The following is a 26,999-nucleotide window of genomic DNA, read 5'->3' as shown; positions in this document are numbered from 1 at the left end:
CCATACCTTCAGCACAAATACCGGATTTCTTGAAACGTGTGGTGGTGGAACACATTATTCTTTACCACTGTAATGGATCCAGCATCTTTGGTGGGATGTGGTCATGAAGATTTCCAGCCACTGTATCTTTCTCCTGTCTTCCCGTCCCCCACACTCATGTAAAGATTAAAAAGAACCTTTGAGAACTATGGATAATTTCAGCCTTGGGGGAATGTTTTTGTATTATGTTAAAAACTGGTTGTCGGAGGCTACAAATATTAATTTACAATTCATGAAAGATTTAATTGTAATATTTTATTGGTTAGGACTCTATTGAAAGTAACTAAACCCAGCTTAGACAGGCTCAAGCAGTAAAAGAGATCATGTTGACTCACACAGTTCTAGGTTGAGGCACAGCTTGTCTGTGGGTTTAAGCCACATGACCAGCATCTGATTTCTTTGTCTCTATCTCAGCTTTCTTCCTCAGGGTTGGCTTAATTGGCCCACCTCAATATATCTTCTGAGTGTAGAGCAAAAGAAGCAGCAATACTATATTATATTTGAGAGATGCTCACTCCAGTACTCTTGCCTGGAAAATCCCATGGACAGAGGAGCCTGGAAGCCTGCAGTCCATGGGGTCGTTGAGGGTCGGACACGACTGAGTGACTTCACTTTCACTTTTCACTTTCATGCACTGGAGAAGGAAATGGCAACCCACTCCAATGTTCTTGCCTGGAGAATCCCAGGGACGGGGAAGCCTGGTGGGCTGCCGTCTATGGGGTCGCACAGAGTTGGACACGACTGAAGTGACTTAGCAATAGAGCTTAAAAGTTCTCAGAGGAAAAATTTTAAACTATGTGAGGTGATTTTTATTTAAACTTATTGGGGTAACCATTTCACAGTACATACACATATCATTTTGTTGTATACCTTAAATTGTAATTATAGTATCAGTTATATCTTAATTACAAATTAATAAGTCAGAATAAAAACAAGAAATAAATGACTCCTCCTCCTCCTTTCTCCCTCTTTCTGTGACCTTTTGTACCTAGCCAAGGCTTTTTGTTCTCTGAAAATAAAAACCTCCAGGGATCCTTTTTTAGCTTAGGGCTCTGGTCATTTACCAAATGAGGTACCCCTAAGCCAGCTCCTTCTTTGTAGCCAGATCTCAAACTGTAGATCAGAAATGTATTTGTTTCTGATAAGCCTTTCTTTCGACCTCAGTTCAGTTCAGTCGAGTCCGACTCTGCGACCCCATGAATTGCAGCACACCAGGCCTCCCTGTAATTCCCGAGGTTCACTCAGACTCACGTCCGTTAAGTCAGTATGACATCCAGCCATCTCATCCTGTGTCATCCCCTTCTCCTCCTGCCCCCAATCCCTCCCAGCATCAGAGTCAACTCTCAGCATGAGGTGGCCAAAGTACTGGAGTTTCAGTTTTAGCATCAATCCTTCCAAAGAACACCCAGGGCTGATCTCCTTCAGAATGGACTGGTTGGATCTCCTTGCAGTCCAAGGGACTCTCAAGAGTCTTCTCCAACACCACAGTTCAAAAGCATCAATTCTTCGGTGCTCAGCTTTCTTCACAGTCCAACTCTCACATCCATACGCGACCACTGGAAAAACCATAGCCTTGACTAGAAAGACCTTTGTTGGCAAAGTAATATCGCTGCTTTTCAATATACTGTCTAGGTTGGTCATAACTTTCCTTCCAAGGAGTAAGCATCTTTTAATTTCATGGCTGCAGTCACCATCTGCGGTGATTTTGGAGCCCAAAAAAATAAAGTCTGACACTGTTTCCACTGTTTCCCCATCTACTTGCCATGAAGTGATGGGACCAGATGCCATGATCTTCGTTTTCTGAATGTTGAGCTTTAAGTCAACTTTTCCACTCTCCTCTTTCACTTTCATCAAGAAGCTTTTTAGTTCCTCTTCAATTTCTGCCATAAGGGTAGTGTCATCTGCATATCTGAGGTTATTAATATTTCTCCCAGCAATCTTGATTCCAGCTTGTGCTTCTTCCAGCCCAGCGTTTCTCATGATGTACCCTGCATAGAAGTTGAATAAGCAGGGTGACAATACACAGCCTTGACGTACTCCTTTTCCTATTTGGAACCAGTCTGTTGTCCATGTCCAGTTCTAACTGTTGCTTCCTGACCTGCATACAGATTTCTCAAGAGGCAGGTCAGGTGGTCTGGTATTCCCATCTCTTGAAGAATTTTCCACAGTTTATTGTGATCCACACAGTCAAAGGCTTTGGCATAGTCAATAAAGCAGAAATAGATGTTTTTCTGGAACTCTCTTGCTTTTTCGATGATCCAGTGGATGTTGGCAATTTGATCTCTGGTTCCTCTGCCTTTTCTAAAACCAGCTATCTGGAAGTTCATGGTTCACATATTGCTGAAGCCTGGCTTGGAGAATTTTGAGCATTACTTTACTAGCATGTGAGATGAGTGCAATTGTGCAGTAGTTTTAGCATTCTTTGGCATTGCCTTTCTTTGGGATTGGAATGAAAACTGACCTTTTCCAGTCCTGTGGCCACTGCTGAGTTTTCCAAATTTGCTGGCATATTGAGTGCAGCACTTTCACAGCATCATCTTTCAGGATTTGAAATAGCTCAACTGGAATTCCATCACCTCCACTAGCTTTGTTCGTAGTGATGCCTTCTAAGGCCCACTTGACTTCACATTCCAGGATGTCAGTCTCTAGGTGAGTGATCACACCATCGTGATTATCTGGGTCATGAAGATCTTTTCTGTACAGTTCTTCTGTGTATTCTTGCCATCTCTTCTTAATATCTTCTGCTTCTGTTAGGTCCATACCATTTCTGTCCTTTATCGAGCTCATTTTTGCGTGAAATGTTCCCTTGGTATCTCTAATTTTTCTTGAAGAGATCTCTAGCCTTTCCCATTCTGTTGTTTTCCTCTATTTCTTTGCATTGATCGCTGAGGAAGGCTTTCTGATCTCTCCTTGCTATTCTTTGGAACTCTGCATTCAGATGCTTTTATCTTTCCTTTTCTCCTTTGCTTTTCACTTCTCTTCTCTTCACAGCTATTTGTAAGGCCTCCCCAGACAGCCATTTTGCTTTTTTGCATTTCTTTTCCACAGGGATGGTCTTGATCCCTGTCTCCTGTACAATGTCACGAACCTCCATCCATAGTTCATCAGACACTGTCTATCAGATCTAGTCCATAAATCTATTTCTCACTTCCACTGTATAATCATCAGCGTTTTGATTTAGGCCAAACCTGAATGGTCTAATGGTTTTCCTCACTTTCTTCATTTTAAGTCTGAATTTGGCAATAAAGAGTTCATGATCTGAGCCACAGTCAGCTCCCGGTCTTGTTTTTGCTCACTGTATAGAGCTTCTCCATCTTTGGCTGCAAAGAATATAATCAGTCTGATTTCAGTGTTGACCATCTAGTGATGTCCATGTGTAGAGTCTTCTTTTGTGTTGTTGGAAGACAGTGTCATGACCAGTGTGTTCTCTTGGCAAAACTCTATTAGCCTTTGCCCTGCTTCATTCTGTACTCCAAGGCCAAATTTGCCTGTTACTCCAGGTGTTTCTTGACTTCCTACTTTTGCATTCCAGTCTCCTATAATGAAAAGGACATCTTTTTTGGGTGTTAGTTCTAAAAGGTCATGTAGGTCTTCATAAAACCGTTCAATCTCAGCTTCTTTCCACCTAGGACAAACAGAACAAGAAGTGATTACTCTTCAGATAGCGAGAGCACAGACCATTGTTCCATATTTTTTATTCCCAAAACACTATGCTGTAGGTCATTAAGACCTTAAATCTTCTACTTAAATAAGTTCCTGAAAAGCTGGCTTGATTTGAATATATGATAAGCCATTATATGTTATCCCAGAAGGGTCTTCATAGATATATACTATATTGCTGAATTATCGGTTATAAGTTGAGTTTCCTGACTTTAAAGTAGTTTTTAATTTTATTTGTGCCTGTAATTTTGTCCTTTGATTATATCTGAGCCTTATTTTTGTAGCTAAATAAGTGACATTCAGAGGTGGCTATATTGATGGCAAACCAATTGTAACCATGTAGAGCTGTTATTTTAGATGAAAGAAAGATTTTCTTTTTATCTTTTTGAAAGCAACACATTACCTTTTTAAAGCAATGTAATACAATGTAGTATTGTTTTTTTTTTTTTAATTAATTACATTGATTTTATTTTTGCATAAGCTTCTTAATGGATACCCAGTAGTTAACAAAATTTTTAAAGGAGGAAATTGTGCTCTTTCAAAAATCCTTAATTAACTAAAATAAGGCTATTCCATGGTCTAGTGCATTTATTTAAAGTCCACTCAGAGTTTATATTATGTAATCTGGTTTGTCCTGCTTTTTATCAAAGTTAGAATCCTTATCAATTACTATGAATTCATTTGAAAGTACATAGTTTAGAAGTTTTCCAGATTTGTTGACAGCTCTAATATACAACTTGAACAACAAAGGTTTGTATTGAACCAGCACACTTATATGCGGATTTTTTTCAGTAGTAAATGCTGAACATACTGCACGATGCATGGTTGGGTGAATCCACAAATGCGGAGGAACCACAGATACAAAGAGCCAACTATAAGTTACAAATGGATTCTCAGCTACACAACTGTATTATTCCACTGGTACATCATTAGCATAAGGGAAAAGCCAAAATAATATTTTAAAACTCAATATGATCACAAGTAATGATAAAAACAAAAATTACAAAAACAAAAGAGTTGCTAGAATTAAATATAAAATCAAATCATGTGGTTTGATTTTATACAATCAAGCTATGCCATTTACTGGACAATTTTAATTTTAATGCAGTGGAAGATGAAGTTATGACACAAGTGGGAATTTAAGATGTTTAATTCTTTATTATCCATATAGCAAAAAAGGAAGCTAACATCTATGGAAAATATAACTTTTGTTCATGTAATCTCCAAATACATAAGGTGACAATAAAGGAAGTTAAACAACTTCCTAAAGTCTAACAGAAAGTAATGGAATCAAGATTTTTTCCAAGATATGACTCCACACATGTTCTTTCTCCTTGAGAGTTCATTTTCAGACTTATCATTATGGACAATTATGAGAAATGATTATATTTTTGCAGGTAAAAGCTGTTGGCCTTATTTTTTATTGTTACACTCATGATTGAAAAAAAATGTAGAAATCAACACTTGTGAGCCTTTCACTTCAAGACTGAGGTCTGAACATATGCCAGGGTATCCCCCTTTAGCCCTCTGATAATAGAAAAGAGGTTTTTTAAAATAAATGAATTGACATCTGCTTTAAACCATAAGATGGGATTCATGAGACAATAAATTATCCTTGAGAGACAGAAAGCAGGTGATATGAAGCTGAAGAAGGCATTCCCAAATATAAGCAAGAGAGGACTGTTGCAAGTTAGGAGTCGATCCAAGGCAGCTTGAAGCCCACAAGTGGTCAGCACCCAAGGAATAAGCAAGAAATTACTATGTGAATAAAAACAAATATTGAAATATAAAATGATCATGAATGTTTAAAAGTATAAGCTAAAACTGTAGAACTACTAAATAATACTAAATACGATTCAAGGAAAATGAACAAAACTCCTGGTACTCACCAAATCCAGAGTACATGAGAAACAGTGGTTTGGTGAAAGGAGACAGATGAAACAGATTAAAAATTCAGGCTCCAGAAGCATCCTGGGGAATAGAGTAGTCTTAGGGAGTAAGAAGCCCGAGTGAGAGTATGAAACAGAAGTGGCAGCTGACCCGCAGTCACTAAAACGATCAAACCTAATAGACTTTGACCTAATGTTATGAAAGCAAAAACAGACCATGTAAGCACCTGTCATTTTAAATTGTAATTATCTCACAGTTGAATAAGATTTTTTTTTTTTTTTACCTGAAAAAAAACAGGAAACGTTTGGAATAAAAGATATTTAAAAGATGTATAAAAATACTACTGACTTCCTGACTAAAATCTCAAATGCCTGAATAATAGTAATGTTGCAGGCACACATTATGTAGAAGAGAGTTAATCACAAAATGATACTCTCGAACTATGTTATGGCTGATGGATATTCGTAAGTCTGAAATTCATTTATTTTTCACAGTTATGTATAATTTGGCAGCATCTTAATTTCTATGTGGTTTAAAAAACAGTTCTCTGAGAAGTAATTGTTTGCCTGTAACATTAATACACTTGATCAGGCTAGACATTTCCTCTAATATTAACATTTTCTCTAATCTAGTATAGTATTTAATATATATCAGATTTCTACATTTATACTTACTAAAATTCTTTATAATTTATGTAATTCTTTTGATAATAAAAGATTTTAAGACGTCTCCTTGTTTCCTTAATTCTAAGGAAAACTGTCTCTAAATAATCCACTCTAGGGTATTGTGGGGAAAAGGGAAATACTTAACATCAAAGTAAACATTTATGTTTACTGTCATTTAGAATTCAGACAGACAAGTATTCATTACTCTTGTGTATGTTTATACTCTGTCCCTTATATGCGATATACTACTATTAAAAATGACCACTCAACCTCCTAGTAAATAAGAATTCTTTTAAACAAATAAAGAAAAGGCACCTTAGCATGAGAGAATCACAAATCTTATAATATTTAATGAGTTTTTAAAATATAATTACTGTTTTATTCTTACAGAATCAAACTGGCAATATACTTATTATTATAAGTTCATTTGTTGGTAGAGACATTTAGCATACTAAGCTATATCTGAGAGAGAAAAGTCCAAAATAAACTTGGCTTTTTTGTTTTCCGTTATTTCTCTGCTTTACACTGTGTCACAGAATGTACCTCCTTAGGATGTCTCCTGTAACCTTTCAAGAGAAATATGTAACCACTGATGTTTGTGCAACTTTGATGCCCAGCTGATTCAGACCACTCTATGTTCATTGTGTGGATAAATGAGTGAAAAACAGATTTACTCAATGGCCTTCCTTTTATAAAAAGGAAGTTAAAATGATTAACATCTTATGTACAACTGCCATAGAGAATAAAAAGTACTAAAACTGCTAATATTAGAAAAGCATCTTACCTGATAATACTGAAGATTTTGCTCAATATGTTTTCTATTCTATGCTGTACTTGAAAAAACTCAAGCAGCCAGTTGATAATAAAATTTGCATATCCCTCTCAAATACCAGCATTGTCAAAAGAGGTGTCTGTGGTACATTTTCTGTTGCTTGAATTGAGAATCAAGACACAAGGGCTTAGAAGTCCACCCCTTTTCAGCTTAAACAAGTAGATGTATGGTAGGTAGAAACATTTTTTTACTCAAATTACTCACTGTTCCACTCCTGGTAAAATCTAAACAGTTTTGCATATTCTCAAAGCACACATACTATTTATTGCTTTAACCCCCAAAGTTCTTTTCCATGTAACATGGGCAAGTTTAGTTTCAAAAAAATTTTAGGACTAGTGACCTACAAAGAACTGAGCAATACCTTTTCTGAATTGCCTTATTTTAAGAAACTGCATGAGGAAAGAACTAGCAGGCTTGATATAGCTAGAAAAGTGCCCCCAGATGCTGGAGAAACCAGTTGTTATACTGTTTTGATACACCTTACAAATCTCATCCACAAGTATGTCCTTTGTAAGCTTTTTTTTTTTTTTTTACCTATTTAGCTCTTTCAGACTGGAGTGCATCGTTATTTTAGATAGTTTCTGTTAGTGACATAAAGTGTGTCCTGTGATGTCACACGCCTCCAAGTTTGGCTTTCAGTTCTTAATAACTTTGTGGCTTTAAATAAATTCCTTATCGTCTCAGCCTGAATGTTCTCTTCTGAGACATGGGGCTAGTACTTACCACATAGAGTTGATGAAAAGGTAAATGAATTAGCTCCTAGTTAAAATAGTACTTATACCTAAGAAATGTCATTTAAGTGCTTTACATATATTGATTCATTTAATCATCACAGTAATCCCATGAAGTGGGTACGATTTTTAATCCCCCATTTTACAGATGGGGAAACTGAGGCACCAAGCATTGGGAAGCTTTCCCAGGATCGCACAGCTCATTAGGAGGAGAATGAGGATTCAAGCTCCACTACTTTGACACCAGAGCTGTAACATAAGAACAAATCCAAGATCATTATATATGCAGCTGAAAATGAGCTGTGGTCACTGTCTCCAAATGAGAAGTACAGGGAAACAGAATGTGTCTCATTGCTCCGGGGGTGGAGAAGGGGCTTCATTTGTTAGCTTTTGTTATGTAAATAGGTTGGGGTGGCTACTTTTCTCTTTAAGAGTTAATCGAGGTTATAAGAATCAGTTTTTTATTTTTTTCAAACTAAAGGGTTAAAATAGCAACACAGCCTACCACATAAATTAGAAGTCCTCGCAAGTATAGTCGTTCATATTGTCGTTCATTGTCATGCCATTTCCTGTTGCTTGTTTAGCACATTGTTTAGAGAGGCAGACAGGGTGCATGGCCCTGAAGTTAGCAAAGACAGATTTAATACCTGGTCCTATGACTTCCCCGGCTTTGATTCCTGGGTTGGGAAGATCCCCTGGATAAGGAAATGGCAACCCACTCCAGTATTCTTGCCTGGAGAATCCCACGGACAGGGGAGCCTGACAGGCTACAGTCCACAGGATTGTCTGAGTCGAACATGACTTAGCGACTAAACCACCACCTGTGACTTCACAGCCAATAAAGCACAGTTAGCAGATAATTAAAGACTGTGACAAATACTCTTAAGAGAAGTGGAGTTCAACTGTAACAAAACTCCTGCTACAGAGATTTAAACAAGAAAGTGGCTTCCCCTTTTTGTGGCTGAATAATATTTCACTGTTTAACTCATTTTTAAGAGAGATTAACAGAATTTTTGATGAAGGACTTTGTGCAGAGATCATGTAAGCCTTACCATTTTATGTAAAGCAAATAAAACATCTGCAAAGAGGTTAAGGAACTTGCCTAAAGTCACACAGCTACTTTGGGGTAGAATTGGGATTCACAGGTTCAGTATGTCCTTGATCCACACCACCTGCTTGATTTTTTTTTTTTTTTTTTTTTGAAGTGTAGCTGTACAATGTTGTATAAGTTACAAGTGTACAGTATATTTTTTTAAATTGAAGTATAGTTGATTTACAATATTGTGTTTGTTTCAGGTGTACAGAAAAATGATGTGATTATACATATATATGTGTATATCTGTTCTTTTTAAATTCTTTTCCATTATAGGTTATTATAAGATACTGAATATAAACCCTTGTTTATATATGGTAGTGTGCATCTGTTACAGTTTATCCCTCCCCTCCTCTTCCACTTTCTATGTCTGTGAATCTGTTTTTGTTTTATATATAAGTTCATTTGTACTGTTTTTCAGATTCCACATGTAAGTGATGCCATAAAATGTTTGTCTTTGACTTGCTATATTTAGGATAATCTCTAGGTCCATCTAGTGATTCACAATTTTTTAAAGGTTATATTCCATTTATAGTTATTATAAAATATTGGCTATATTTTATATCCTTTCCATTTGTGACAACATAGAGGGACCTTGAAGGCATTATGCTGAATGAAGTAAGTCAGAGAAAAACACCATATGATCTTACTTAACGTGGAATCTAAAACAAAACTCACAAATACAGAGAACACATGATGTTGATGGTTGCCAGAAAGGTACAGGCTTACAATTATCAGATAAATAAGTCCTGGGGATGTAACATAAAACATGGTAGCCATAGTTAACAATACTGTATTATACATCCGAAAGTTATTAAGAGAGTAAATCGTATACTTCTCATCCTAAGGAAAAATCTTTGTACCTCTGTGTAGTGATAGATGTTGACTAGTCTTATTGTGGTATCATTTTGCAGTATATCCATATATCAGATCATCTAGTGTCATGTTCTATGTCAGTTACATCTCAAAGAAAAAGTGGCCTGAAGGTATGACAGTCCAAGGCTGAATGACTGGCTCCCCTTGTCCTTAGCATCTCACACTCTCTTCTCCCCTGTCTCCCCTAGTCCTTACTGTCTAAAAACAACTAAGGATTCTCTCGTCCCTGGGGCTTTATGGAGAAAGAAAGCTGTCCACAGGAGAGGCTAGCTCTGTGCCAGAGGGCAGCTTACAGCTTTAAGCGAGTCTGGGGATTCAGTTTCTTTTCTGTAGGGGAGGAAAGTACAGAAAAAAAGGGGACTGTACTAGACTTTAGATAAGCCAGGCTACAATGTCAGCCTTGAAGTGTGGTCAGCAACATGCCCTTGCATACAGGAGGAGAGAAGCCAAGCCAAGTCACTGTCTGGAAAATTCCAGAAGGGCTTCACAGAGAATAGCAGTTGAATAAGAGTTAGTTGAGTGGTTAAAGGGAGAGGACAAAGAATTGCTTTGTTCCTTTACATTTTAAGAGTCTTGTGGGACATTTAATACCAGATATATTCATTCAGGCATTCATTTTGTATTTGATTCTGACCCGCTTTCTTTCCAAAAGTGAGTTGAATATATCAAATGGTTGCTAAGTTGTTATATAGTGGTTATATTCTATCAGTTCAGTTCAGTCGCTCAGTCGTGTCCGACTCTTTGCAACCCCATTAATCACGGCACGGCAGGCCTCCCTGTCTATCACCAACTCCCGGAGTTTACTCAAACTCACGTCCATTGAGTCAGTGATGCCATCCAGCCATCTTATCCTCTGTCGTCCCCTTCTCCTGCCCCCAGTCCCTCCCAGCATCAGAGTCTTTTCCAATGAGTCAACTTTTCACGTGAGGTGGCCAAAGTACTGGAGTTTCAGCTTTAGCATCATTCCTTCCAAAGAACACCCAGGGCAGATCTCCTTCAGAATGGACTGGTTGGATCTCCTTGCAGTCCAAGGGACTCTCAAGAGTCTTCTCCAGCACCACAGTTCAAAAGCATCAATTCTTCGGTGCTCAGCTTTCTTCACAGTCCAACTCTCACATCCATACATGACTACTGGAAAAACCATAGCCTTGACTACATGGACCTTTGTTGACAAAGTAATGTCTCTGCTTTTTAATATGCTCTCTAGGTTGGTCATAACTTTCCTTCCAAGGAGTAAGCATCTTTAATTTCATGGCTGCAGTCACCATCTGCAGTGACTTGGAGTTCAAAAAAAAAAAAAAGTCTGACACTGTTTCCACTGTTTCCCCATCTATTTCCCATGAAGTGATGGGACCAGATGCTATGATCTTCGTTTTCTGAATGTTGACCTTTAAGCCAACTTTTCCACTCTCCTCTTTCGCTTTCATCAAGAGGCTTTTTAATTCTTCTTCACTTTCTGCCATAAGGGTGGTGTCATCTGCATATCTGAGGTTATTGGTATTTCTCCCGGCAATCTTGATTCCAGCTTGTGCTTGCTTCTTCCAGCCCAGTGTTTCTCATGATGTACTCTGCATAGAAGTTAAATAAGCAGGGTGACAATATACAGCCTTGACGTACTCCTTTTCCTATTTGGAACCAGTCTGTTGTTCCGTGTCCAGTTCTAACTGTTGCTTCCTGACCTGCATATAGGTTTCTCAAGAGGCAGGTCAGGTGGTCTGGTATTCCCCATCTCTTGAAGAATTTCCCACAGTTTATTGTGATCCACACAGTCAAAGGCTTTGGCATAGTCAATAAAGCAGAAATAGATGTTTTTCTGGAAATCTCTTGCTTTTTTGATGATCCAGCGGATGTTGGCAATTTGATCTCTGGTTCCTCTGCCTCTTCTAAAACCAGCTTGAACATCTGGAAGTTCACGGTTCACGTATTGCTGAAACCTGGCTTGGAGAATTTTGATTGTATTCTATGATCTGTGGTTATAGTCTAAGGTTGTAAAACCGTGTCTGCTGCTGCTAAGTCACTTCAGTCGTGTCCGACTCTGTGCAACGCAACATACAAAGAAACATCCACCAGTGTTGTGTGTGTATTTGTATCTAAATGCTAATTTTTTAATTAATTTGATAAATTTTTCATTGAAACACAGCTGCTTAGTATTCTAACAGTTAATCAGCATAATTATAATTATCTTTGCCACAAAAGCCTTTTGTCAATATAATATCAGATAACCTCAGTACAAGTTTAAGAATTTCAGTCTTAAAATGTTACTAATCCAGTTTTTTGGCCTATTTGTCCAGATTAAGAACTGGTAGTATAAAGCAGAATTGTAAGAAGTAGATAAAGATATGCTCTTGTTGATTCATGCCAGCATACCTTATCTTTTGGCTACATTGTAAACTATTCTATTGAAGGGCAGAGATAGTATGACTTTAATTTTTTAAAAAACATTTCCTATAGTCTGTGACTTACTGTCAAATAACACCATTTGCAGCAACATGGACATACCTAGAAAATGTCATACTGAGTGAAATTTTAAGTCAGGCAGAGGAGGTGAAATAGCATATGACGTCGGTTGTATGTGGAATCTAAAACGAAATGATACAAATGAACTTACGTACAAAACAGACTCAGAGACTTTGAGGACGATCTTATGGTTGCCAGGGCTGGGGCAGTGGAGGGGAGGATGGGGAGAGGGTAGGTTTGGGATGGACATGTACACACTGCTATAATTAAAATGGATAACCAACAAGGACCTACTGAATAGCACAGGGAACTCTGCTCAGTGTTACCCGGCAGCCTGAATGGGAGGCGAGCTTGAGAGAGAATGGATACATGTATATGTATGGCTGAGTCCCTTCCCTGTTCACCTGAACTATCACAGCATTGTTAATCGGCTACACACCAATACAAAATACAGAGTTTAAAAAATAATGCATGATTATCTAAAGCTATAACTTTTGAAAAAAATTAAGAAATTTCTTGTGAGACCTTAAAGCTTTTTTACTCCCTAGAATGACAAATGACCTCTCTTTCTGCTGAGGCCACTTAACTTGGTCGTAGCATCCTTTTCGTCCTCCAGGAAACTTGATCATGACTTGAATCATGCTGTAAATGTAAGATGAACCTAGTCCTGATCTAGTCTGTTATTACATATAGTAATAGTCTATATCAATTAATTTTAAAAGCATTTACTTTTTATAGTATTTTATTGCCTGTTAGACACTGTGCAAGGCTTTGTGAACTTAGCAACTGTTAAGCTTAGTACTGGTGTCAACATATTTGGTAAAATGTAAAACAAGGGCATTAAAGTGTTTTGATCGCTGTGGCAGGAGTTTATATGTAACCCAGCAGGGATCTAAAGGAAGGAGAGGTCACATGTCCTGGGAGTCAGAGGCCTAGTGTGATATAAATAAGAATGTCATTACAACTTCAGGGACCACAAATGTAGCTTCAAAAAGCAGTTGACACTTGAGTCCTCGAAACTTAGTGTCCAGGAATCGAATAGAGAACTGCATTACCTTTCAAAGCAGAAGCATCAGTGTGAGAAAAGTCACAGAGGCAATAGAGACCTGACGTGTTAATGCATTAGAGTAAGGGAGATTGTTCAGCACAGCTGCAGCATGGGATTTAGCAAGAAATTTAGCAAGAGGTGGGTAGTGAGCAGATTTTACCTTATGTATCACATGATTTATCTTGTTTTCTTCTGTGAGGATGCCATTAAAGGCGTTGATGTAGGTGAGTATTAACGATCAGACTTGAATTTTACAAAGATCACCCCAACAGATGTATGGAGTCTGAGTTGGAGTAGCAGGAGAATTGAAAAAAGAAACTATTGCATTAGAATTTACATATGAAAATACTGAACTGAGATAGTAGCAAGGACAGGTGGGAAATTTTAAGAACATTATTGTCTAAAGACTTAGTGACTGATTACATGTGAAGTAAGCAAAAAAAAAAAAAAAAAACTGCATAGTATCTCCACATTTAACATGATAGAGAATGTTCCAGATAAAGAAATAAGTTGGTAAAAAAACATTATGGATTCACTTTAGGAAAGGCTCCATTTATAGTATTTCTGGGACTAAAGTAGGTAAGTCTCAGTGTGTGTGAGTGGTGGGGAAAGCTTTAAAGATCAGGGTAGACGTTCAAAATGAATACATAAGTCAGAAGTTAAATCATAACGTGGATGAGATCTGGCAAAAGCATACTGAGCAAGTGGTGAAGATGCCTGCCAAAAACCAGAACCATGGAGAATCCAGCATTTAAATAAAGTTGAGAGAAAGTAAAGGGGAGGAGGGTGGAGTGGAAGGAGTAAGAAGGAGAGGCAGGCTAGACAGAATTTAGAGATAATATTCCAGAGTATTTTCAGGACAGCATAGGTTAGGGTGCAAATTGCCTTTCATGTCCAGTGTTTACTCATCTTTTAAAAAGAGAACCTTCATGTTTTAACTTGGTGCATAGTGGCGGCCTAGCTAGTACTTGCATCTCAGTTTGTCTTGCAGTGGCTGGGGCTTTGTGTCTAAGTTTGGCCCGATGGGGTGTGCACAGATGTGTGCCATTTCTAGATCACCTAACATATGAGGCCACTTGCTACGGACTTCACGCCCACATCTAGCAGGCTGGAAGCAGATGTGGAGGTGAGCACACTAAGCATTACTGTTCTATGAGAGAGAAATAAGTTAACTTAGTTTAATTCATTGTGCTTTAGCCTCTGTTATAGCAGTTTAGCCAAACAGATAGGATAAAAAGTTGTTATTTGTAAATGAATGAATAGGACTGAGGAAGAACTCAGCTGTGGATCTCCTGACTCTGTCATTTGAGAGGAGTGCACAGGGTTTTGATACTGGAACAGTAGAAACAAAACTAATCATAGTAGTCTGCCAGGTGCCACAGTGAGCAGTGTTTACCCAGAAGTAATTTTTAATTAAATTTAATTGGAGGCTAATTACTGTACAATACTGTGGTGGCTTTTGCCATACATTGACATGAATCAGCCACAGGTGTACATGTATCCCCCATGTCAAACCCACCCCCGTCCGCATCCCATCCCTCTGGGTTGTCCCAGCGCCCTGGCTTTGAGTGCCCTGTTTCATGCATTAACCTCGGACTGGTCATCTGTTTCACATATGGTAATATACATGTTTCAATGCTGTTCTTTCAAATCATCCCACCCTCGCCTCCTCCCACAGAGTCCAAAAGTCTGTTCTTTATATCTGTGTCTCTTTTGCTGTCTCACATGTAGGGTTGCCGTTACCATCTTTCTAAATTCCATATGTGTGTTAATATACTGTATTGGTGGTTTTCTTTCTGACTTTACTCTGTATAATAGGCCCCAATTTCATCCACCTCATTAGAACTGATTCAGATGTGTTCTTTTTAATAGCTGAGTAATATTCCGTTGTGTATATGTACTGCAACTTTCTTATTCATTTGTCTGCCAGTGGGCATCTAGGTTGCTTCCGTGTCCTAGCTATTGTAAACAGTGCTGCGATGAACATTAGGGTACATGTGTCTCTTTCAGTTCTGGTTTCCTCAGTGTGTATGCCCAGGAGTGGGATTGCTGGGTCATATGCAGTTCTATTTCCAGTTTTTTAAGGAATCTCCACACTGTTCTCCATAATGGCTGTACTAGTTTGCATTCCCACCAACAATGTAAGAGGGTTCCCTTTTCTCCACACCCTCTCCAGCATTTATTGTTTGTAGACTTTTTGATGGCAGCCATTCTGACCGGCGTGAGATGGTACCTCATAGTGGTTTTGATTTGCATTTCTCTGATAATGAGTGATGTTGAGCATCTTTTCATGTGTTTGTTAGCCATCTGTATGTCTTCTTTGGAGAAATGTCTGTTTAGTTCTTTGGCTCATTTTTTGATTGGATCATTTATTTTTCTGGTATTGAGCTGCATGAGCTGCTTGTATATTTTTGAGATAATTCTTTGGTTTCAGTTTTTTGCCATTGAAGATAATGTTTGCTGTGGGTTTATCATATATGGCTTTTATTATGTTGAGGTATTTTCCTTCTGTGCCTGCTTTCTGGAGAATTTTTATCATAAATGGGTGTTGAATTTTGTCAAAGGCTTTCTCTGCATCTGTTGAGATAATCATACGGGTTTTTATCTTTCAGTTTGTTAATGTGGTGTATCACATTGATTGATTTGCAAATATTGAATCCTTGCATCCCTGGAATAAAGCCCACTTGGTCATTATGTATGATCTTTTTAGTATGTTGTTGGATTCTGTTTACTAGAATGTTGTTGAGGATTTTTGCATCTATGTTCATCAGTGATATTGGCCTGTAGTTTTCTTTTTTCGTGTGGCATCTTTGTCTACCCAGCAGTAATTTAAGCATTGTTTTTATATTTTAACTGTAAATTTCAATCAGTATTCAGGACCAGATAGCTTTACTGGTGAGTTCTACCAAACATTTAAAGAAGAGTTAATATCAGTCCTTCTCAAACTCTTCCCAAAAACATCAGTACAGATGGGACCGCTTCCAGTCTCATTTTACAAGGCCAGCATTTCCTCATCCAAAACCAGACAAGGATGCCACAAGAAAATTGCAGGCCAGTATCCCTGATGAACATAGATACAAAAATCCTCAACAAAATGTCAGCAAACCAAACTCAGCAATACATTAAAAGTTTCATACTCCATGATCAGATTATTCCAGGGACACAAGGACAATTCAGAATCTGCAAATCAATCATTGTGATATAATGCAATAACAAGGATAAAAATCATATGATTATTTCAGTAGATGCAGAAAAAGCATGGACATAATTTAACATTCATTCATAATGAAAACACTCAATAAATCAGATAGAGAGGGAATATACCACAGCATAACAAGGGCTGTATTATGACCACAACCTGTATATCATATTCAACTGCGAAAAACACAGCTTTTCCTCTAAGATAATGAACTAGATGAGGATGCCCACTCACACCACTTATTTAACATAGTACTGGAAATCCCTAGCCAGAGCGGTTAGAGAAGAAAAGAAATAAAAGGTATCCAATTTGAAAGGGAAGAAGTAAAATGTTCTCTTTTTGCCAATGACACAACATATATTATAGAAAACCCTAAAGACTCCACTAAAATAACTGTTAGAACTATTCACCTAATTCAGTTAAGTATCAGGATACAAAACCAATATCCAAAAATCTGTTGTGTTTCTATATACTAATTACAAATTATAAGAGAATTTAAGTTCCACTTAAAATAATTGCATCAAAAAGAATGAAATACCTGGGAGTAAATTTAACCAAGAAGGCAGAAGACTCATTCGTATGCTGAAAACTACATTGATGAAATATATTGAAGAAGACACAAATAAATGGAAAGATACTTTGTGCTCATGCATTGGCAGAATTAATATTGTTAAAATGTCCATATTGCCCAAAGAAGCTTTAATGCTGTTCCTATCAGAATTCCAATGGCAATTTTAATAGATTAAACAGTGCTAAAATTTGTATGGAACCACAGCAGATCCTGAATACTCAAAGCAATCTTGAGAAAAAATAACAAAGCTAGCGGTGTCAAACTTCCTGATTTCAAACTGTATTACAAATATGTAGGAAGCAAAATTGCTCCCCAGGTGGCCCAGTGGTAATAAATCTCCCTGCTGATGCAGAAGACACAGATGTGAGTTCAATCCCTGAGCTGCGAAGAGTAGGAAATGGCAACCCACTCCAGTATTCTTGCCTGGGAAATTTCATGGACAGAGGAGCCTGGTGGGCTATGTCCATGGGGTCACAAAGAGTTGGACATGACTGAGCATACATGCACAAGAAGCAAAACAGTACAGTACTGACATAAAACCAGGTACATAGATCAGTGGAACAGAAAATAGAGAACCCCAAAATAAACCCGTGTGTGTGTGTGTGTGTGTGTGTGTGTGTGTGTGTGTGTGTATACACACATGAAATTAAAAGATGCTTGCTCCTTGGAAGAAAAGTTGTGACCAACCTAGACAGCATATTAAAAAGCAGAGACATTACTTTGCCAGCAAAGGTCCATCTAGTCAAAGCTGTGGTTTTTCCAGTAGTCATGTGTGGATTTGAGAGTTGGACTATAAAGAAAGCTGAGCACTGAAGAATTGATACTTTTGAATGTGGTGTTGAAGAAGACTTTTGAGAGTCCCTTGGACTGCACAGAGATCCAACCAGTCCATCCTAAAGGAAATCAGTCCTGAATATTCATTGGAAGGACCGATGCTCAAGCTGAAGCTCCAATACTTTGGCCACCTGATGCAAAGAACCGACTCATTGGAAAAGACCCTGCTGGAAAAGATTGAAGGCAGGAGGAGAAGGGGATGACAGAGGATGAGATGGTTGGATGGCATCACCCACTCAGTGGACATGAGTTTGAGTAAACTCTGGGAGTTGGTGATGGACAGAGAAGCCTGGTGTGCTGCAGTCCATGGGGTCACAAAGAGTCGGACATGACTGAACGACTGAACTGATACACACACAGTCAACGAATTTACCGTTAAGCAGCTAAGAGTATACAATAGGGAAAGGACAGTGTGGTCCATTAATGATATTGAAAAGTGGACAGGTATATGCAAAAGAATGAAACTGGACCACTATCTTACAACTACACACAAAAATTAACTCAAAATGGATTAAAGACTTTAAAATAAGACCTGAAACCATGGAACTTCGAGGAAAAAAAACATGGATGATAAGCTCCTTGCCATTCATTTTGGTGATAAGTTTTTGAATTTGGCACCAAAAACAAAACCATCAACAAGATGAAAGGGCAACCTATAGAATGGGAGAGAATTATTTGCAAATCATATATATGATAAGGGGTTAATAACCAAAACAGAATATTCACATAACAGGAAAAAAACTTAGTTAAAAAAATCTTATTTTAAAATGGATAGAGGATCTGAATAGACATTTTTTACAAAAGATACTCAGATGGCCAGCAGGTACATTAAAAGGTTCCTCAACATTAGTAATCATCAGGGAAATATAAATCAAAACCACAATGAATTGTCACCTCACGCCTATTAGAATGGCTGTTATCACGGATATAAGAAACAGTAAGTGTTGGCAGGGATGTGAAAAAAAGGGAACCCTTGTGCACTATTGGCTGGAGAAGGCAATGGCACCCCACTCCAGTACTCTTGCCTGGAAAATCCCATGGATGGAGGAGCCTGGTGGGCTGCAGTCCATGGGGTCGCTAGGAATCAGACATGACTGAGCAACTTCACTTTCACTTTTCACTTTCATGCATTGGAGAAGGAAAGGGCAACCTACTCCAGTGTTCTTGCCTGGAGAATCCCAGGGACGGGGGAGCATGGTGGGCTGCTGTCTATGGAGTCGCACTGAGTCGGACACGACTGAAGCGACTTAGCAGTAGCAGCAGTGCACTATTTGCAGGGTGTAAGTTGGTGCAGCCTCTGTGGAAAACAGTATGGAGGGGCCTCAGGAATTAAAAATAGGACTACCATATGATCCAGCAGTTCTACTTCTGGGTGTTTATCTGAAGGAAACAGAAATCCTAACTCAAAAAGATATCTGTACCTTGTGTTCACTGCAGCATTATTTACTGTGACCAAGACTTGAAAATAACCTGTGTGAATAAAGAAAATGTGATATATGTGCGTGTGTATATATACACATACACACTGCAATGGAATATTATTCAGCTATTTAAAAAAAGAAAATCCTGCCATTTGTAACAACAGAGAGGCCTTGAGGGCATTGTGCTAAGTGAGATATATTGGACAAAAACAAATACTGTATTATCTCATTCATATGAATCTCAAAACTCATTTGGGGGCAAGGATTGGGTGAAGGTAGAGAAAGTATCTTACAGAGCAGAGATACTGTCAGAATTGATGAAACAAGAAGCACAGGTTTAAATAAACACATCACACATTTACAGAGAAACAAAACCGCTGTTTTTAAGTGTAAGAAATCGGGAGGGTCTGGGGTAGAAGGTGGTAGTGTGCTAAAGCTGCATCTGCGTGGTGGGGAATCAGAAGGTAATATCTAAAGTTAATAATTCCAGTGGCATGAGTGTATTAGAGCCATGGACGATCCCTGGAACTAATAACAATTGATTGAAAATGGTTTCCTCGAGGAAGGGTTGAGGCCAGATATTTCTTAAGTTCTCCAATCAGCTACCAAAAAATCATTTTCTTTTAATATCTTTTTCCACATTGACAGAACTGCTTTATCATTTTTAGAAGAACTGGTTTGAGTTCATTAAATTTATCCCTAACATTTATTTTTGATGCTATCATAAATGGAATTGTTTTCTTGGTTTTATTTTGGATATTAAGCCTTTTAATAATATGAAATGTCCCTCTTTGTCTCTGGTAATACTTCTTTATCTTAAAGTTTTTTTGTGTGGTGTAAGAGTCACTCTGTTTCTCTTATGCTTACTCATTTATTTTTAAAATCGATACATGCACATACATATTTAGGACATAGAGAGTAGATAGAAACACTAGAATGTTAATGTTAGTTGTATCTGGCTTATAGAATAATGAGTATTATGGGGGCTTTTTTGGTGTGTCTTCTGAGTTCTGTGATTAGTTTGTGTTATAATTAGGAAAAAAGAGATGGCATATATAAAATTTTAGGTACTTTTATCAGCTAGATTTTTGGGGTTGCAAATAGCAGAATTTGACTCTCACAAGTAGAAGATAATTGGACTAATCATAGAATCAGTTGGCAAGTTGGAGTACTGGGCTGAGAAGAGGCCAGAACTATGCCAGCTGTGAGACTTTAGATAGGAGAGACTTCTCTGCTGCCTTTTCTGGGTGACGCCACAGAAATAAGTGAGCTCTGACTTCTTGTTGCCTTTCTTTTGCTCTCTTCAGTCAAGATTCAAAATCCGGAAGTGAGTGTCCTGCTCTGATGGTTGGCAAGAAAAGTACCTGGCACCTTAAGTTATAGTTTGAGGAGTCCACACAATAGGGACAAATGATTCCCTAGAATGAAATTAGGATGCTGTTATCAAAAGAAGGGAAGTGAACTCTGGCAGCTAAAAAGCAACAGATGTTCACTGTGATATTTGACTTTTTGTTAATGCAGAATTACAGTTTACAGTGCTAGTCATAAAAACAGTTACCAATAAGAATAATTGTTTTGTTAAAAATAGAACCACCATATGATCCACTTCTGGCCTTATAAGCCAGACGAAACTATAATTCTAAAAAAGAGACATGCACCCCTCTGTTCACTGTTTACAGTAGCCAAGACATGGAAACAGCCGAAATGTCCACCAACAGATGAATAAAGATGTGGTGCATATATTACGGTGGAATACTCCTCAGTCATAAAAAGGAATGAAAGTATGCCATTTGCAGCAACATGGATGGGCCTAAAGATTGTCATACTAAGTGAAGTAAATCAAAAAGAGAAAGACAAATACCATATGATATCACTTATATGTAGGGTCTAAAGTATGACACAGATGAACCTGTCTGTGAAACAGAAACAGGGACACAGAACAGACTGGTGGTTGCAAAGGGATAGTGATGTGGAAGAGGGATGGATTGGGAGTTTGGGATTAGCAGATGCAAACTGGCATATATAGAATGGTGAACAATACGGTCCTACGTAAACCATAATGGAAAAGAATATGAAAAAAAATGTATATACGTATAACTGAGTCACTTTACTGTGCAATAGTAATTAACACAACAGTGTCTTTCAGCTAGACTTCGGTAAAAAAAAATTTTAAAGAATTTGTTTTGAATACAACTGACCCAATTATTGTCACTTAACCTGTGTTGGCATGCTCGCCACTGAAGTTCTCACTTGCAGATTTCTCTGTCACTTGACTGTAAGTTCCGTGTGTCTCATAGTGCAGTTAAAAATCACTTAGAAAAGGAGAAAGCAAACCTTTATATTCGTAATGGGGAGGACTTTGTGATAATTTCACACTTGCTAGAATTTCTGTCATCTCCTTCCTGGCTCACCTAATCAGCTTGTACTTACTCATCAAGACCCAGCTCAAGCATTACCTCATCCAGAAAGACTCTTGCACACTCCTACCTCATCCCATTCTAGTTTATGGGCCACTCACCACTGTGCATAGTGCTCTTTTTGTTCTCATCCCATTGTATCATAATTGTTCATTTGTTTGTCTCTCACACGAGCCAGACTGGCAGAGTGTATCTTGTTTTTCCTTTGATTCTCCAGCCCCTACACCTGGGAAGTCCCATCGAGAGAGGAGTCTGATTGGCTACCATCCCTGAGGTCACAAGAGTCGGACACGACTTAGTGACTGAATCACCACCAGCCCCTTACACAGTGTCTATACATCAGACAGTCAGTAAATATTTGTTGAATGATTGAATGGGTTTCCCAGAGAAAGGGGGCAGGGCATTCCCTATGGAACCCAGCAATGTAAAGGTATGGAATGGTTTAGGAATGGTGAGACATTCTAGAGGATTAGCACATTGAACGATGAATGGGAGGAGAGACTGGTGAATTTGACTGACTTTGGTCTCTACATGACTGTGTACTCCAAGTTTAGACAGTTCTGTAGGCCTCAGGAAGAGGAGAGACTTGGCAATGGAGGAGGACAGGACACTAGAAGTTATTTGATGAATACATCCTGGTTGGGCTGGAGCTCTCAGAGCACCCTCAGATGGTGGAGTGTTGCTGGCACTGGGAGTTAGAGAGTTCAGACACAGTTTGGGAGCAAATTCACCTCCCGTGCACCAGGCACTTGTTTAAATACTGGGGACACAGTAGTGGATAATATGAATAAGATTTCTACTTCCCATTGAGTTTTTATTCTAATAAGGGAAGATGGATAAGAACAACAGACACCAACCAAAGCATATGTACACATTCTCAAAACTGCAGTGCCATGTTGGAAGTAAAATGTCCAGAACAGCACTCTCCTCCTGAAGCACAAGGGAGCAAACTGGAGAGACTCTCTCTGGAGTGTAGCAGGGACCCTCCCTTCCTGGCTTACATTCCAGTCCTTTACTGCTCAGTTTTTGGAAGTATAATGACCAGTGTCATACATGTTCTTTAGGAATTTGTCTAAAAGATTTGTAAGTTCTAGATTTTAAAAATATGTGTGTAATATTTATACACTCTCCAAAAAATGTTGCAAAGAAGAAAGTGTTGTCACAGTAATGCTTTTTTTAGCAAAAGTGTTCTCTCCCCACCCTCATTATATACTACACACAGGGATCTTCCTGTTTAAAACTTAATTAGTTAGGTATTATAAGTAATACCTAACCAGAAGGCCATGGCACCCCACTCCGGTACTATTGCCTGGAGAATCCCATGGATGGAGGAGCCTGGTAGGCTGCAGTCCATGGGGTCGCACAGAGTCGGACACGACTGAAGCGACTTAGTAGTAGTAGTAGTAATTATAAATAAAAACCAGTCATTGCCTATGTTATTGGCAAGTTGTGTTTGTAGTTTGTATATTTCTAGTGCAATATAGTGAAAAATAATCTGATATTTTTACAGCTTAATCTGTATCCTTGACAACTGTTTGGGGGTTTTCCTTCAGTGGAACAGATTCCAGGAGCAAAGAAGTTTTGCATGTGCCAACTAATCTAGCCTTTCATTCTCTTCTCTTGGTTGTAGGCTTGTTTAATGATAAAGGCTCTTTCCTCTGTTTTCCAGGGTGCCGATAAGACTGTGAAAGGTCCTGATGGACTGACTGCCTTTGAAGCCACTGACAACCAGGCAATCAAAGCCCTTCTTCAGTGATGGACAGATGGGCTAACAGCTCTGGAAGAATGACTCTCCTGTGGCCTCACACTGCTGCCTGTCTGTCTGTTACTCTCTATCTGCCAGCTTCTTCAGCTAAAATACTTTTAGAGGGGTGAGGGGAGAGAGAAATTCATAACAAATCAGACTACCAGGAACAAAATAAACAATGTTTGGGAGGAGAGGGAAAAAACAAGATCAGGCTTTTACTAGGATTCCTGATCAGGTCAGCCTCTTTTCCATTTCCAGTTTAAAAAAAAAAAAACTGATACCCATGGGAGAGCAAAGACAAAACATACCGTTAATATTTGACCTTTTCAGCTCCCTAGCTAATTTATTAGATTGTGTTGAGGGTCTGATTATACCAAGGCCAACTATATATTTGGTAGCCCTATCTGTGTGAGCAGTAGTGGCTGCTGTGACGAAACTTAGGGTGCTGAGACAAGCAATTAGCTCTAGCCTTCTGCCTTAAGATGCACTCTAGTGGGGATTTCCCAGCGTAGTTACGAGCGCTGCCTGAGGTTGGTGACCAAATCTCCCCTGGTGACTTCCAGCTTTACATGAGAGCTCGGTTAAGGCGAGGGGGCGCACACTCCTCCGCTGCTGGACGGCTGGACTTTGGGTTTCCTCTCCCCCTTCACATGGATTTCATGTCTCTTTAGGTAAAACTGACTAGTTTTATTTATAAAATCTCAAATTTTGGAAGTCTAAAGGAGAAATCATTCCAGTCTGCTTTTTTTTTTCCCTTCCTCTAGATTCAGACATAGAACATTGAAACACTTTCCAACTCTCGCTGGTAGTAAAAGGGGATTTAAAAATAGAATCATAGCCATAAGCCTGTTAGATACAGAGAGAACAGTTGTCTTAGTACCTATGGATTTTCTTCATTTGCTGTTTGAATAGATTGGCCTCACTTCTGTTTGAAGAATCAAGGAACATTCTTTTGGAATGCCTCTCTCAGACCCACCTTGGATGCTGATTACTTACTGCACCAAAGCTCTCACTGGGGTGAGATTTACTGTTCGGACCAGTTTAACCCCATCTCTTAAAAATACGCATGTCACCAGGTTACCCAGAGCTGTTGATAGGCTTCTGCTGAATGTATGCCAGCCCACCTGCCTAATATATTTTTGTTTCTTTTCTCTTTTATGCACTGCATAAAATGGGACACCTTCAAATTATATTCTGTATTTTTAAAAATACAGTGCCCTAAAATGGTGTTCTGACCTGCAGAAAATAGACACATTTTCTAATGTTTATTTCTTGAGCAGTACAGCTGATTAAAACATACATATACCCTTAAATTTGCTGTCCTGCATATAAAATAAGATTCATTTGACTTGCCATCCATATATGCTTACTAAAAATACTAGCATTTTTCCTTAGCCATGTCATGCAATAATTGAATGTACCTCAAATTTTTAAAAGTGGGGGGAGGGTGGGTTAGGGACTTGTATTCAGATTGTGGTTAATAAAGAATTAATGACAATTTTTTAAGGCCATGTAGCATCCTACAACAGGGTTAAACTAGTACCAAGAATAGTCAGCCTGGCCAATAACAAATCTTACCAGTTGCTGATTGGTTGGTTGATGTGTGGGTTTGTTTGTGTGTATTTTTCCCTGGTGAACCCTTTTTTTATCCTGTGGCTTTTTCACTTAAAACTAGCCTAACCCTGGAATTTTCCTGCGTCCAAGAAAACAATCACAGAATACTGGTTTAAATACTTTGATACCTGTGGCTAATTCTGCTGTCTTGATGCAGGCTATTAGAGTTGGATTAGAAGTCAGTAATTAGTGCTTTATGCCATCACTGAACTGAAACACAGTGATCCTCGCTGAAGATGGAGGGCACTCTGTCAGCGTGTACTGTCAGCGTACAAGGTGTTCTGGTATCTTTGTTTTCGCTTCTTGGCATACTGCTGTTTAAAAGGCTCGACTTTTACTCTCTACACAGTTTTCACCTTTACTTTCCGAGTGTTTTCTGTAGTGGGCTACTGTAGAGAGTGTGCTGTTCTATCATTCCTAAACCTGGTCTGCTTCCTCCAGTCACTGGTCCAGAGACCATGTGATTCTTTGTACAGTTTATCCTGGTGTTCCCTGTAATGCAGTAGAGGCTACTTTGCCTTCCCTCTTCTTTCTCAGCCATTTTGTAAACCCCATAATTATGAAGCGGTTGCTTGAGAAAATAACAGATAAACATAGAATAGACTGACCAAGATGGTTTAGAGTTTGTTTTTTTTTTAACTAGGTTATTTATAATGTATTTCTGAACCACTTGGCAGAGAAATTTACAACACTTAATGTTCATATTTTGAGTAAAGAAAGCTAAAACCTTGTCTGCTTTTTTGGTACTACATGCATTAGTAAAAGGTTAAGTTTTGTTCTCCACTGCAGTAATATTTAACATCTCAGAAAAAAATCTTGCATGTTCTGTAGTTTTGTATTAAGTCAGTCTTTTCATATGCACTATTTCAAGTGAAAACAGGTGGTTTGCCTGTCTACATTAGTATCCTAACAGGTTCCCCCTGGCAGCTTCAGACTGGTGTCTGTAGACTTACAGTTCAGCTAACGGCACCGGAATCGACCCAGTAGTTCTCTGCACAGCTCACCTTCTAAACCCAGTGGGGCCTGAAGGAGAAGTAGGTGGATGCCATGGGTGGAAGCTGCCAGCAAGCAGGCCCTTCATTCATTGATTTCCTTCCCCCAAATAATGGATTTCAAATCTATATGTACCTATTTGATTTTTTTCCCCTAAAACTTCAACTGAGCTGCTGTTTTCTTCCATGCAATATTGTATACTCGATTGTGTATAGAAGAAGCTGGTGAAGTGCCCTCCTACATAAGCAATTACAGTGTTTGCATGCAAAATTCTAAAAAATTTAAATTGTCCTGATTCTATTTTGTAAATGGAGAAACAATCATATCTTTCTAAGCAGTAATGGAGGAAGACTAGTGCTTTGTGCATTTTGATATATTTGAGTTCATTTTTTCCACAGTGTAATACATTTGACACAGTTGGGGTTCTCATTATCCTAGTTCATGTACATCAGAATGCTAAATAATACTGTGTTTAAGTTTTGTGTTGCAAGAACAAATGGAATAAACTTGAATTGTGCTACAGCCAACGTGTCAGGGTTTTTCATTTTTCTCTTCCCTTGGTTACTTTGGGTTATTATCACCTTCCTCCTCTGGTCTTCTTTATAACTGTATTGATACTTTGCCTTAAACTTTAATCTGAATTTCCCCCCGTTTATTCCACTTCTAGAAAGAAAATAAGACTAGGAAAGATTTAATTGAAATAAACTGTACTACTCATCTCATTGAGAGGTTCTGCTCATCTGTGTCAGTTTCCGAATACACACTGTTTCTAATAAATGAGGAGGAGTTTCTATGAGCAGGCTGTAACTGGGAAACTTTGAAGCGTCAGGATCTTAATAGGTGTTAGAATAGCATCAAGCTAAACCTCTTTAATCCTTTCATACACTTATTTAAGCTATCACAGAACTTTCA

At 38.5% G+C, this 26,999-nt stretch overlaps 1 protein-coding gene across 1 annotated transcript in view; it reads left to right on the top strand.

Annotated features, from left to right (window-relative positions):
* The window catches only part of MTPN (myotrophin), a 77,654-nt gene extending 51,045 nt beyond the window's left edge, over nucleotides 1-26,609 (top strand). Inside the window, exon 4 of the mRNA XM_061414823.1 lies at nucleotides 23,403-26,609. Coding sequence (XP_061270807.1) covers nucleotides 23,403-23,489 — 87 coding nt within the window. The 3' untranslated portion in view covers nucleotides 23,490-26,609. The remainder of the gene's footprint in view (nucleotides 1-23,402) is intronic.
* Nucleotides 26,610-26,999: the final 390 nt, after the last annotated feature.

This window comes from Bos javanicus, chromosome 4, assembly GCF_032452875.1.
Source record: "Bos javanicus breed banteng chromosome 4, ARS-OSU_banteng_1.0, whole genome shotgun sequence".
NCBI lineage: Eukaryota > Metazoa > Chordata > Mammalia > Artiodactyla > Bovidae > Bos > Bos javanicus.
This window is presented reverse-complemented; position numbering and strand designations above follow the sequence as displayed.